The sequence below is a fragment of the Cornus florida genome, unplaced genomic scaffold (assembly GCF_030987335.1).
Source record: "Cornus florida cultivar Cherokee Brave unplaced genomic scaffold, ASM3098733v1 CherokeeBrave_3.0.0_Hap2_Chr08, whole genome shotgun sequence".
Classification (NCBI taxonomy): domain Eukaryota; kingdom Viridiplantae; phylum Streptophyta; class Magnoliopsida; order Cornales; family Cornaceae; genus Cornus; species Cornus florida.
Window position 1 is genome coordinate 14100056 of NW_026775578.1, and position 13358 is coordinate 14113413.

At 35.4% G+C, this 13358-nt stretch overlaps 2 protein-coding genes across 4 annotated transcripts; both read right to left on the bottom strand.

The window, feature by feature from the left end:
• Positions 1–462: 462 nt before the first annotated feature.
• LOC132269518 (uncharacterized) lies at positions 463–3424 on the bottom strand. Its single transcript, XM_059770746.1, has 5 exons — positions 3221–3424; positions 2156–2407; positions 1650–1793; positions 888–1571; positions 463–790 (listed from the first exon to the last, which is right to left on the bottom strand). Exons 1-5 carry the CDS (start codon positions 3326–3328, stop codon positions 596–598), a joined length of 1383 nt encoding a protein of 460 aa, XP_059626729.1. The 5' UTR covers positions 3329–3424; the 3' UTR covers positions 463–595.
• A 3963-nt stretch (positions 3425–7387) lies between these two features.
• LOC132269519 (uncharacterized) lies at positions 7388–12214 on the bottom strand. Of its 3 annotated transcripts, XM_059770748.1 has the most exons (5): positions 12094–12214; positions 10037–10185; positions 8034–9117; positions 7880–7932; positions 7388–7682 (listed from the first exon to the last, which is right to left on the bottom strand). In XM_059770748.1, coding segments are annotated over exons 1-3 (1206 nt in total). In that variant the 5' UTR covers positions 12095–12214; the 3' UTR covers positions 7388–7682; positions 7880–7932; positions 8034–8061. The 3 variants fall into 3 exon arrangements, with proteins under 3 accessions (XP_059626731.1, XP_059626732.1, XP_059626730.1); XM_059770749.1 differs by having other exon boundaries at positions 10037–12214; XM_059770747.1 differs by lacking the exons at positions 10037–10185; positions 12094–12214 and having other exon boundaries at positions 8034–10030.
• Between the last annotated feature and the right edge of the window lie 1144 nt (positions 12215–13358).

The following is a 13358-nucleotide window of genomic DNA, read 5'->3' on the forward strand; positions in this document are numbered from 1 at the left end:
TTAACACACTGCTTTTTTCTTTTTGATTGTTCCCATTGGATCGATATAAGTCACTTTATCTATTTCACCAGTAGACTATTATTACCCTTATTAAATTTGTCATGAATGAAACTTGTCCACCCCTTTTCGATGTATTTTCATGTTGCAGTAAAATTAAAAACAAATTTCGAACAAAATGGATATTAAAAACAATTAAATACAGCAATATTTTGTTAGAAACCACCATTATCCGTGCGTAAATTTGTTAATCAGTCATGGATTTCCCTGAAACCAAAAGAGTCGTTGGATTTTTCTGAAAATTCTCTGTTTATTTTGGAGTATAGTTAAATAGATGATAGAAATATATATCAACTCTGAATTCACATACAATGAGGTTGTGTGATCGGCGCAGTTTATTTATGGATGCTAACTTGAGACCTCCAAATTAGAATGAAGCGACCATATGATCAAAACCAAAAACCGTGCAGCTTAAAGTAGTCGCAGTCCAATTCTAGTTCCAATTCCAAGACACCGATTCGTTAGAAACTGCATATAAGAGGCAAAAAAAAAAAAAAAAAAGAAACAATTTTTGCTGACTGAAAAGGTACACAAAACTCTAGTTAATGTTGCAGTCTGCGGAATTTCCTGTAGAACCCTCCCCAAAGTGGTAATAATATGAAAGTCCTATAATATAAGCCGCTTCATCTTCATCAAGTTCTTCCTCACTCTCAACATCATCTTCCTCACTATCAGTCAGTGCTTGCCTCGTACTTAAATGGTGCTCCCTATCCTGCCTATTAGACTCCATAATCTGGTTTGTAGACAAGCAAAATGTAAATAAAACATCTTGTGACCAGCAACAAAAACAATGGATTAACTAATAAGCAAAACATGGAGATGGTACGTACCTCGTCTACGTCTTGAGGCAGGGGAAGAACATCATTTGACATAGGAGCCCAGAGTTTTACATTATTTTCTAATCCACAGGTAGCAAGAACTGGCATATGTGGATGAGGCTCGAGAGTACTTGCAATGTCCTCATCATCCACCATTAAACGCACAAGTTCACCTCCCTTCTTCTTCCAAATAAATATATGCCAACAATCGGATCCACTCATAACGAATTCATCATTAGGACCAAAGAAACTCACTCGTTTAACCATTTTTGCATTCCTATGGCCCAAGTAAACTTGTGGATCTTCCTGTAAATCTTCACTTGAGGCAGACGACGGATCAGGACCCATCCCCATGTTCTTCTGGAACAAGTAAATGAGATCGTCATTGTAAGAGACGAGAAGCTCACTCGTGTTAGAGTATGCCAATCCCGTGATTTGAACATCAGGATCTGGAATCCCCGGACGAGGGTAAAATGTGTTTACAGGTCTGCCTAAATTAGTTGACACACCCCATTGGTATTTTCTGATGTCATAGACACGAGCATACTTATCAGTACCTCCCACAGCAAAATAATTAGGATTTCTTGGGTCAATGACAATAGAATACAATTTGATCGGGCTCAAACACTTCTGCTCATTTTCTGTGAAAGAGGAGCAACAGAAAAGCTTTGTAGCTGAGTTGCTTCGCAGATCATACTGCAAAAGAGAAAGATCCGTAAACTAAAATTGAAGTATGAATTGTCATATACAACGAAGACACTATAATTGACATACGCGTTGAACAAAACCATCCTCGCCACAGCTAAACAATATGTCGGGACTTCCTGGCTCCACAGCAAGATTATGTACACTACCTTGGTGCCTCCCAATCGTTTTTGTTTCAACTTTGCCATGCTCCATAACCAGGCCAAGCCTAACCTGCAAGGTGGAAAGTTCATGACAACAGTTCATAGAAGATACCCTAATCCATAAAAGTGCAAAGTTTATTCACAGCTTATTGTCCGAATTTGTAAGCAAACAAGGAGCGTGGATGAAACGTCAAAATAATGGCCTGAGCACAATAAGTAAGAAGCTATAAGCTAGATTAATCAACCAAAGCGGGGAGAACATAAAGGCTCTGAAATAACTTCATAATTAAAATCAAAGAAATCAAGGTTACAATAGTAAAGCAGGACTACTAAATTGACACATGCACTGCACATCAAAATATATATAACAAGGAGACAGATTATTTAAAAGAGCATATTGAAATAGAACAAATAATATATGCTCAAATTCACCTGGCCATCAGCAGAACAAGTTACTATTTTCCGATCATCAGTGAATGGCATGATTCTTGTATGCAATATCTCCTCTAAGTGGCCAGAATGATATGACAACTTTAATCCTTTCATTGCCCAATTCCAAATCATAACTTGTCTGTCATCAGAACCTGACACAAGAAGGTCGCCTGTGGAATTGAATTCCACTGTGTTTACAAAACCCTCATGACCATTTAATTTCCCATATAGATCAATTTGTTTCACAATGCCCTGTAACAGAAAGAATTAGCTAATTGCAACAATAAAAATTCCAATCAGCAAATTATGTTGGTATTTGCCAATTACAGAGACTCCTGACAAACTGAATCGCTATGGAAATTGGATATCCAAGGGAAATTATATTGCCAATTATATTCGTATATATATATAATCATATGTAAAACTTAAAACACATAAAAATAAATAAAAATAAAAATAAAAAATAAATTTTTTTTGAATACATTGCCCCCAAAAAAGGCATTAAATTGACACCAATAACTGTGAAACTTTTGATAATGAGTATTATTCATATATTTATCTCTATTTACAAATGTAACATCATAGATGTCCATTACAAAAACTAATAGCAACCAACACAAATAATAGTGAAACTTTAAAATGGGAAATTTCATGCTATCACTAAAAACTAATTCCATATACTTGTGGCAATATTTTATTTATTTTTAGTAAACCCAAGAGGCCAATTCCAATATTGAATTTATTTTGCATACACTAAAACTACTTGGTTTCCATAAAACAATCAAACATGCCCTAAAAAGTTCAAAAATTAATACTTCTTATTCAAACCAACTCAATTCATCAAAAATCCTTTCACATTATACAATCGATCATAATCAAAATGTATAAACCTGGCATAGCATAAAAACCTAGGTTCATAAACAGAATTAGAGTTTTATTGTTGAAAAAATAGTTAGCAAAAACTCCTACTACTGATAATTAAGAAGCATGTATTTTTGTGCTTGAAGAGAGAGAGAGAGACACACACACACACACACACATATAGGAGAGGGGGAAGCATAAAACCTCTGAAGCAGAAATTTGGCGAGCGAAGGTTCGAGGCTGAGATAAACCCATCTCCCTCCTGCAAATACCCAACAAGCCATATCCACGACCCCTATAAACAGCCTCCATTTTAGTATAATTTTCACTAAATTCAGAGGAATAAAAGCGTTGCAAAGATCATTCTCTCTCACGTAAAGAGAGAGAATTTTTTCAGGGGCTTTGGGGGGTCCTCGTTTTATGTAATGTAAATATAATACTAATATACTATCATAACATAACGGCGTTATACTTTCACATTCAAACTTGGATTGGAATACTGCTTTGTGTTTAATTGATTGATAGAGCTTAATTAATTAAAAAAAATATATTTATATGAGTTGTAATTATTATCTCTTTTTATTTTATTTTTAAATTATAAAACTTTTTTTTAATCAAATTACCTTTTTAAATTATTTCTTTTTTTTTTTATTTCGTGATTATACCTAATAACTTTTTTCTTTCCTTTGTTACATTTATTTAACTTTATTTTTTCTTTATTTTTAGTTGTTGTCTTTATTTTTAACTGTTGTCTTTATTTTCTTTCTATATATATAGTTAATATATAAAACAAGAAAAATATGGTTTCTCAATTCATTCACAATAGGATAATACTTAAGTCTTCACTAGCGAGAATATTTAATTTGGTAATTAAATATGACATATCTATTTATTATTGATCAACATAAGTGGTCACTATATTATAGATCATCACTAATAAGAAATTAAGTATTGTTCTTCACAATATATAACTCCTATATATGTGAACAAAGAAAAGGAAAGAATTGAAAAAAACACATGAGATTTTTTTTTTTTTTTTCTCTTTAATATGGATCTAAAAAAGAGGGGAGAAACAACAAGAAACTATCCACAGTAAACTTGTATATATGTATATAGTATAAATAGTTAAAAATAATTTTTTTTTTTAAAAAAAAAGAGTGGAAAGAATAAGGTATGGAAGCAAATTAAAAATGAAAGTTATTTATCTACAAGTACAAGGGTAATTTAGTTTTAAAAGTTAAAGTTTTATAGTTCTAAATAAATAAAAAATAGTATTAATTAAAACTTATTTTTCACTCAATCGAAGATGGGCACTCCTCATTAACAAATGCTTCTGTTCCAAAATATTTAGATACTTATTTGGGTCAGACCTTTAAAGTATTAGTCAAATTCAGCCCATATATTATTTTTTATTTTAAGCATTAGTCAAATTCAAATTCAAATTCGCATTCAAATTCTCAAACAATTGACTCTACTTTTTCTTCTTGATTGCTCCCTAGAATATATGTAGTTTTAACTTTAAAAAAAAAAATTAAGCACCTTATCAATTAAGTCATTGAATAATACATTAGTAACTGTATCTATTTGACCTGTAGGCTGATTAAATTTATCATGAATGAAACTTATCCACGTCCTTTCCATTCAATATTTTTTTATGTTGCAGTAAAATTATAAACGAATTTTGAAAATATATATATTTATAAATAATTAAATGCAGCAATATTTCGCTTGAATCCACCATTATGCCTGTGTAAATTTGAAAAACAATTATGGGTTTTACTAAAACAAAAAGAGAAGTTGGATTTTTCTGAAAATTCTTTGTTTAGAACTGTGAAGGGAAGGTTGTGATTTTTTTTATTTTCGAGAAGAGTTGGATATATTAAAAATAAGAGGTTTTGACCTCTAAGTTATAGAGTAATTTTACCGTCACTCCAAGACTCGTCCTCTTAATAAAAGTAAGAACAATGCTACTATGATGTCTCTCTCATGAGATTTTACATGAGATCTTCCTTCTTCTTTTTTTTTATGATTATGTACAAAATTTCGTTCAAAAAACTCATTAACAGTATATCACACAAGTTAATAATATAATTTAGACAAGAACAAAAATGTAAAATTTTGACTGACTCATGTAAAATACTGATAATAAATTTTTAAACGAAATTTTAACTATATAATTCTCATTTGGTCCTCTTTCAAGTAGTAATTTCGTGCCTCTTTGTACGTAATCACAAAAAATCTCGTGATAGAGATAGCATTACTGTAAAAGTAAATAAATAACAAATACTACATTTACTTGCATACATATTTACAAATGAAAAACAAATTAGCAATCTCAGTCGAGCATAAGATAATATAATCAGTAGATTATTTACAATATCTCACTCGACATTTTTTTTTTTTTTTGCTATATGCACTCAAATTATTGAACTTGGTAGTCAAAAATAACTCATTAATACTCCGAAAATTTAATTCCAACTTGAAACAAGTTGTAGTCCAATTTTGGTTCCAATTCCAACCTTGTATTGCTAGACTGATGTTGCAAAGCATGAAAACAAATAAAAAATTGCCAGTAGGAAGGGAATAAGAAGAAACAAGTTTTGCTCATAGATTTTTTTTTTTCTTTCAAGGCAATAATGTTAGATTAGAAGTTAGAAAAGCAAAAGTTCAAAGTCGGGCTCCCGAAGACAACGAGGAGCAATCCAACTACCCAACCATGAAGGCGTCATTGGCGAAACTCTAGCCAGTGGTTGCACTCATGTGGAATTTTCTGTAAAACCCTCCTTCCAAGGGGATTAAACATTTGACAATCCTAAAAGATAGGGAAAAGTGCAAAAAAAAACCCCTGAACTATGGAAAAACCTGCAACTAACCCCCTAAACTTCAAAAAATGTAAGAAACCCCCTGAACTATGCAAAAAAGTTACAGATCACCCCATCCGGCCAAGGTCCGGTGAAATATAGCCGTTAAATTTGAGTGAATTTTTTAAAAGACGATATTGCCCTTAGAAGCATGAAATGACAATAGTGCCCTTAATTTCTAACCGTTATACGGTTATACCCCAATATCCAATTCCTTATAATGGACCGACAAAGCCAAACACGGCTTTACCCAAATATCCCCAAATCACGAACTCTGCAACTGCTAGGGTTTTCTGTTGTTGTTCTTGGTGCTCAATCGACTGTTAATTTAGGTAATAATCGCGGTCAGAAAATCGATACAAGTGTTGGTAAGTGTTATCATCCATCTTTACTTCTATTTTCATCTTCGCGATGCTGTCAGTTTTGATGTCCATTTCCTTCTCGTTCTCCTTCTCTGTGTGTGCGTATATTTACAGAAAATGAGTTATGAACCATCTGCAAGACATGGATTTCGTGGTGTGGTGCGAAGGGGCCCTTTCAGGAATAGGAAATGTTGTTGTGACAAAATGGCAGCTGTGTTGATCTCTGAGTCAAACGACAATCCTGGGAAGTTGTTTTTCAATTGCAAGGATAGGGTTTGTAATTTTTTCGAATGATGGACTCCTTCGGCTGGTTTGGGTGAAGCTATACAAAAGGAACATGAAGGTTGAGTATGTCAAGTTGTGTCCATCAGTAATTTCATTGCAATTGCTAAGTCAATGTTAGTTGGAAGCATGTTTTTATTTGGCCTGCCAGTTATGGTGCTATTTGTTTGCCTTTTTGTGAAGTGAATGTTGGGATATAGTAGTATGTTGTTGTATGAATGAACATGTATTTTGGGAGTTGAAAAATCCGATTGTAGTGTTGTATGTTGAACATGTATTTTGAGGGTTGAATTTTCTGATTGTATGTTGTATGAATCAAAATCTTGTAAAAGTTTGAGATGAATGAAAATTCAATCTGTTTTGTTGAAGGTGGTGTTGTATGAATGAGAATGAACATCTATTTTGGCATTTGCAATTTATATTTGTCATGCAATAAGACCAAAATTAGGTGATTTTGGTTTGCTGAATGATAGTGCAGTACAGGTTATGATAGTGATTGGAAGTGCAAGGTTTTGGGGGTTGAATTTTCTTATTGGAATTGCAAGTTTTTGGCACTGCACCTGTTATACACTTGTCTTGAAAAATGAATGCCATTATAATTCAGTTTTTGGCACTGTACCTGTTATACATTTATAGCAAAAATGAAAGCCATTATAATTCAGTTTTTGACACTGCACCTGTTATACACTTGAGTTGTAAGTGCCAAAGTGACAGACTTAGTTAACATGACCTTCACTTAATTGATCTAAGTGCACTGCAATTCACTTCATATTCAATGCACTTGGTGATCTGACCTTCACTTAATAAAAGTGTTCCCAAAATAAATGCAGCAGTTAAAACACTGATAAATAGAGTGATAGAACATGTCATACATTCATAACAAAGTCTTCATACACAGACTGACAATAAACAAAAAGGCTGACAATAAACAGGTTAGTTTTGTACTAGTCTTCCACATGATCATATAACATACTGACAGTAAACAAAGTGCCATTATAATGTAACATGTCTTCACTCCATTCACTTGAACAATCACCAAAAAAATGGGAGTCTTCATGTCAACAATAGTTATAAATATAACAAAACATTCATCAGCAAGATCATCATCAACTCTGTGGCCATTTTCACTACCAGCATGCATACTCACTTTCCATCATTGATCTGTCAATGAAACAAAACGAAGTGGTAACCATGCAGTTAAAAAGCAAACCAAAATAATTTAAGTTAATTAGCAGATTATAAATCAAGTTAATTAGCAGATTATATGATCTTCGGAAACTTAAAAACAACAAACAAACCATGCAGTTAAAAGTAACAAACAAACCATAGCATTCAATATAGGACTATTGTCATTATACCTAGAAGATGATGCTTAAGTTTGTGACAATTGAGAAAATGGTATATTTTGAACCTGAAATGAAAAGTGGTAAAACAATAAGTGAGCTTGAATATGATATATAATTTTAAAGCTGTGAATATGGTAATTTTTACTAAATTAAAATATAACTATACCTCTTGATTTGCAATTGGAGTTGGAATATCAAGTCCTCTGGCTCCTGTCTCTACCACCCCTTCTTCCTCTTTCTCTTGCAGGCATCCCATCAGGTCCTCTTGTTTTCCCTCTTCCAACACTTGGTGGTCTACCACCCCTTTTTGGTGGAGGTCTGTCAATGACCAATGGCTCAGGTAATTTGCAAGTCCTTGAGTTATTACCATTTTCCTTGCACTTGGAACATTTCAGACTTTCCTTTGATCTGTTAAGCTTGGTTAAACCTTTGGGATTATCATTCTTCTTGTTCTTAACCTTCTTTGGCCTACCAGTGGGTTTCCTATAGTGTGGTGGAAGTAATGTGTCAATACTATCAGCTTTCATCAACATTCCCATTGGAATTAGAAAAATCATACCACTATAACACTTCATATAGGTTTCTCTGTGATAAAATGGGTGAACATATGACTCTGGAGAGTCCCTTTTAGTAAATATGCATGCCACTGCATGCCTACAAGGAATACTAGTTAAGTTCCAAACTCTGCAGCTGCAGGTATGTTTATCAAGGTCAACAGCCTCGCTGATTCCATAGCATTGAACTTCATACTTGTCATCACCAGCATAATGAACCTTACACATGCAAGCTTGTTGTGTCACTTTGTTTAATGCCTTTTGGATATCTGGACATAACAACCTAAATTGTGTATGCATCCACTCCCTCTTACACTGAAACCTTAATATTAAATGCCTTTTAATCCACTCAAGCATGTATATAATCGGCTTATCTCTTGCTTCAACGATTACAACATTCCAACTCTCACAAATGTTATTAATAACCAAATCATTTTTTGAAGTGTCAGTGAAGGCTGACCTTGACCACAAATGAACCGGCACCTTTGTCAACCAATCATGAGCTTCAACATTTAACTCTCTCATTTTTGTCACGTGTTGCTGGAAATCTACTTCAGTGTATGCCCTTGCAGCCTCCCATAATTGAATCTTCAATTGCTGGCCTTTGAATCTGAGCTTGAAATTCTCATAAAGATGCCTCACACAAAACCTATGATCTGATCCCTCCATCATTCTCTCAAAGGTTTCTACTAAACCCTGTAAATAGGACATCAAACTGTCAATTAGTGTGTGTGTAGGTGTGAGTGTGTGCAGAGGTGAGTGTGTGTGCATGTGTGAGTGTGTGAGTATGTGCAGGTATGAATGTGTGCAGGTGTGAAGGTGTGAGTGCGTGTGCATGTGTGAGTGTGTGCAGGTATGAGGGTATGAGTGTGTACAGGTGTGAAGGTGTGAGTGTGTACAGGTGTGAGTGTGTGAGTGTGTGTGCATATGTTAGAGTGTGTAGGTGTGAGTATGTGCAGGTGTGAGTGTGTGTGTAGGTAAGTGTGTGTGTAGGTGTGAGTGTATGAGTGTGTGCAGAGGTGAGTGTGTGAGTGTGTGCAGGTGTGAATGTGTGAGTGTGTGTACATGTGTGAATGTGTGTGTGTTGGTAAGTGTATGTGTAGGTGTGAGTGTGTAAGTGTGTGCAGAGGTGAGTGTGTGTGCAAGTGTGAGTGTGTGAGTGTGTGCAGGTGTGAATATGTGAATAAGTAAGTATGTGTGTGCAGGTGTGAGTGTGTGTGCATATGTGAGTGTGTGTGTGTGTGTTGGTAAGTTTGTGAATGTGTGCAGAGGTGAGTGTGTGTGCATGTGTGAGTGTGTGAGTGTGTGCAGGTGTGAGTGTGTGAATAGGTAAGTGTGTGTGTGGGTGTGGGTGTGTGCAGGTGTGAGTACGTGAGTGTGTGTGCATGTGTGAGTGTGTGTATAGGTAAGTGTGTGTGTAGGTGTGAGTGTGAGTGTGTGCAGAGGTGAGTGTCTGTGCAGGTCTGAGTGTGTGAGTGTGTGCAGGTATGAGTGTGTGTGTAGGTAAATGTGTGTTCAATTGAGTGTGTGCAGATAAGTGTGTGTAGGTAATATGTGTGTGCAGGTAAGTGTGTGTGGAAGGAAGTGTCTGACCACACATTAATATACATTTTACCTTCTGCCTATCAGATATGAAGGATATATCATTGTATGGCCCTACAGCATCCATCAACTCTCCCATGAACCATTCCCAAGAATCTCTTGTCTCACACTCTACCACTGCAATTGCAACTGGGAACATTTGACTATTCCCATCCATGGACACTGCACTCAGTAGATGACCACCATAACGAACCTTTAGGAATCAGTAGATGACCACCATAACGAACCTTTAGGAAGCATACATCTACACCAATTAGTGGCCTACAACCTTGTTTAAAACTAGCTATCATTGCATAATAACAAATAAAGACTCTTTGAAACCTTTTAACACTTTCATCAACAGTGGGCTCAGTTTGTATTTTAACTCCACTACCAGGGTTGGTTCTCAATATCAAGCTACAGTAATCCCTCATTTTACCATACTGCTCAACATCATTCCCCTCTATCATTTCTAATACCTTTCTTTTTGCCCTATACACTTTATGTGTGGACACATCAATGTTCATTTCAAATGCAATTGTGCTCTTAAGTGTTCCCAAAGGTATCTTAGGGTTCAATCTCACTTGTTCACAATATTTGTTTGCTAAGAAGGTTGATGAGGCCTGTCCATTTGAATGAAACCATAAACAGTTAGTATGTTCTGGCACATAGGTCTTAATAATCAAACAATCTTCATTTTCAGGTTTACTTGCATGTATCCTCCAACCACATTCAGCCTTGCACACTGCAGTTACCCTATCTTCATCATTCCTTGTGAACATTATATCAAACTAGTTTTTCAATGCATTTTCCCTAAGTGCCAACCTAAAATCAACAGCTGACCCAAATTTCATGCCTAATTCTAGTTCTTTTTCCCCCAAATCCCTTGAAGGAATGTAATCCTGGTGCATATAACCATTATCAACACATTCATCATCAGATTCACACAGACTTATCAACTCATCACTAGGACTATACTCACTTGACACAGGAGTAATGAGTTGGGTATCACTCATTAGATAATCCCATCTTAAATCAGCATCTGAGTTGACCTCATTCTCTGCCACATTCAACAAAGGTGCAACAATGTATAATTTCACAACAGACATTTTTCCATGAGCATCATGGTCATAAAACATCCTAAACACATTTAAATCACACTTCACTTCTCTGAATTGTTGCCACTCATAAAGTACTTTGTAGAACACTTCACTAATCACCCCATACCCTAATCCAGTTGCCATCCTTTGAACCTCAATATATGACATCATGTCAGGGTCTATTTTTTCAAATTCAGTTATATTTCCTCTTAAGTATGTCATAGGGTGTGATTTCTCAAATATACCCCCATGATGAAGTTCAATGGTAGACATATCTTCTATCTACAACAACAAGTGGGTACAGAAAACCTCAATATAGACAATGACAGAGACACACCATTCACTAAGTGTACAAATAATAGAGACAATACAAATAATAGAGACAATTCAATAATTTATATACATGATTACTATGTATGTCAGTATGCAATTGGGGTACAATTACATAACACATGGTGCATATTTACTAACATAAGGGACCACTATATAATATAGACAATGTAATCAATAATAGTGGGTCAAAATTAAATACAAAAAAGGACCACTACAAAGCATATCAGGTCTTTGACAAACACAGAGGGACCACCATGTCACAAAAAGTCATGAAACAAAGAGATTGTATACTATTTATGCAGACAATAGAAAGAAACAATAACAACAGAGTAGGTTTTTAGACAGAGACTAGTCGACATGAAGAAGAAGAAAAACCACTGCAAAGACATTATACCTCGGACCTTTCAAAAAAATGATACATCAACTATAACATCAGAGTTCTAAAATGGCATGAACAAAAGCGAAATCTAAAAGGTCACAACAACATCAATTACAAACTTTTACTCCTGTCCTTTAAAATTTCGACAAAGATATTGTACAAAGCAAGAAAAACTCATGAACAAAGCAACAAACAGACATACATGAGCTTCGTCAATATATAACAAAATTGATATACACACATATAAGAAAAATCAGTTAATTAGAGTAAGAGAGTTACTGAATGCGAGTCCCAGACTTTAAGGCAAACGTTTTTTAGGGTTTTATGTTGATTCGGTTTGAAAAGAAGGCCGATTTGAAGAGAAGGCTGACAATGGCTTCCTTTTCTCCTCTCTGTGTCTTTGCCGTGAATGAAGGAAGGTGGGTTAGGTTTAGATGTGTGTGAGATAGCAATCCTTATCTAGTTGCGTTGTCCAAATGTTATTGGTCGGTTAGATTTTCTGTGCCACGTCAATAAGTGAAACTGATATCATCCACCAAACTGCGTCGTTTTATTAAAAGGGCAACTTAGTCTTTTTTCTTTTCCAATGACCTGAGTGGGCAAATTGCAAAAAATTGAAAGTTCAGAAGGGTTTCTTGTAGTTCCGGGGGGTTAGTTGCAAAACCCCCATAGTTCACGGGTTTTTTTTGCACTTTTTCCTAAAAGATAAGCCATGCTGCTTCTTCTTCCTCAATAGGAGCCTGTGCTTGCCTCCAATCAGGGATAAGCATATCATCGATCTAAATCATCCTCCCTTTCTTGCCTTTTTAGACTCCATAATCTGGTTGTAGACAAGCAAAATGTAAATAAAACAATCTAAGTGACAAATAATTCAGTACCTTAGTCTCTCTCTCTCTCTCTCTGTGACCAGCCCCAAAAAGCAATCAATTAACTGATAAGCTAAAAAACATTAACATCGTACCTTGTCTGCGTCTTGAGGCAGTGGAAGAACATCATTTGACATAGGAGCCCAGAGTTTGACATTATTATTTTGTATTCCACCACAGCTAGCAAGAACAGGCATATATGGATGAGGCTCGGGATGATTTATATTGTTCTCATCACCCACCATTAAACACACAACTTCACCTCCCTTCTTCTTCCAAATAAATATATGACCACCATCGGATCCACTCATAACGTATTCATCATTGGGACCAAAGAAACTCGCTCCTTTATCCGCTCGTGAATTTATGGCCCAAGAAAACTTGTGAATCTTCCAGTTTCTCTAAATCTTCATGTGAGAGAGACGACGGATCAGGACCCCCTCCCCATGTTCTTCTTGAACAAGTAAATGAGCTGATCATTGTAAGAGTCAAGAGTATGCCAATCACGTTTACAGGTCTGCCTACATTAGTTGACGCGTCCCATTGGTATTTTCTGATGTCATAGACACCAGCATACTCATCACAACCTGCATGCCACAGCAAAACAATTAGGATTTCTTGGGTAAATAACAATGTCATTCGATGTGAGGGGGGCATATATACTGGCATACTGCAGCT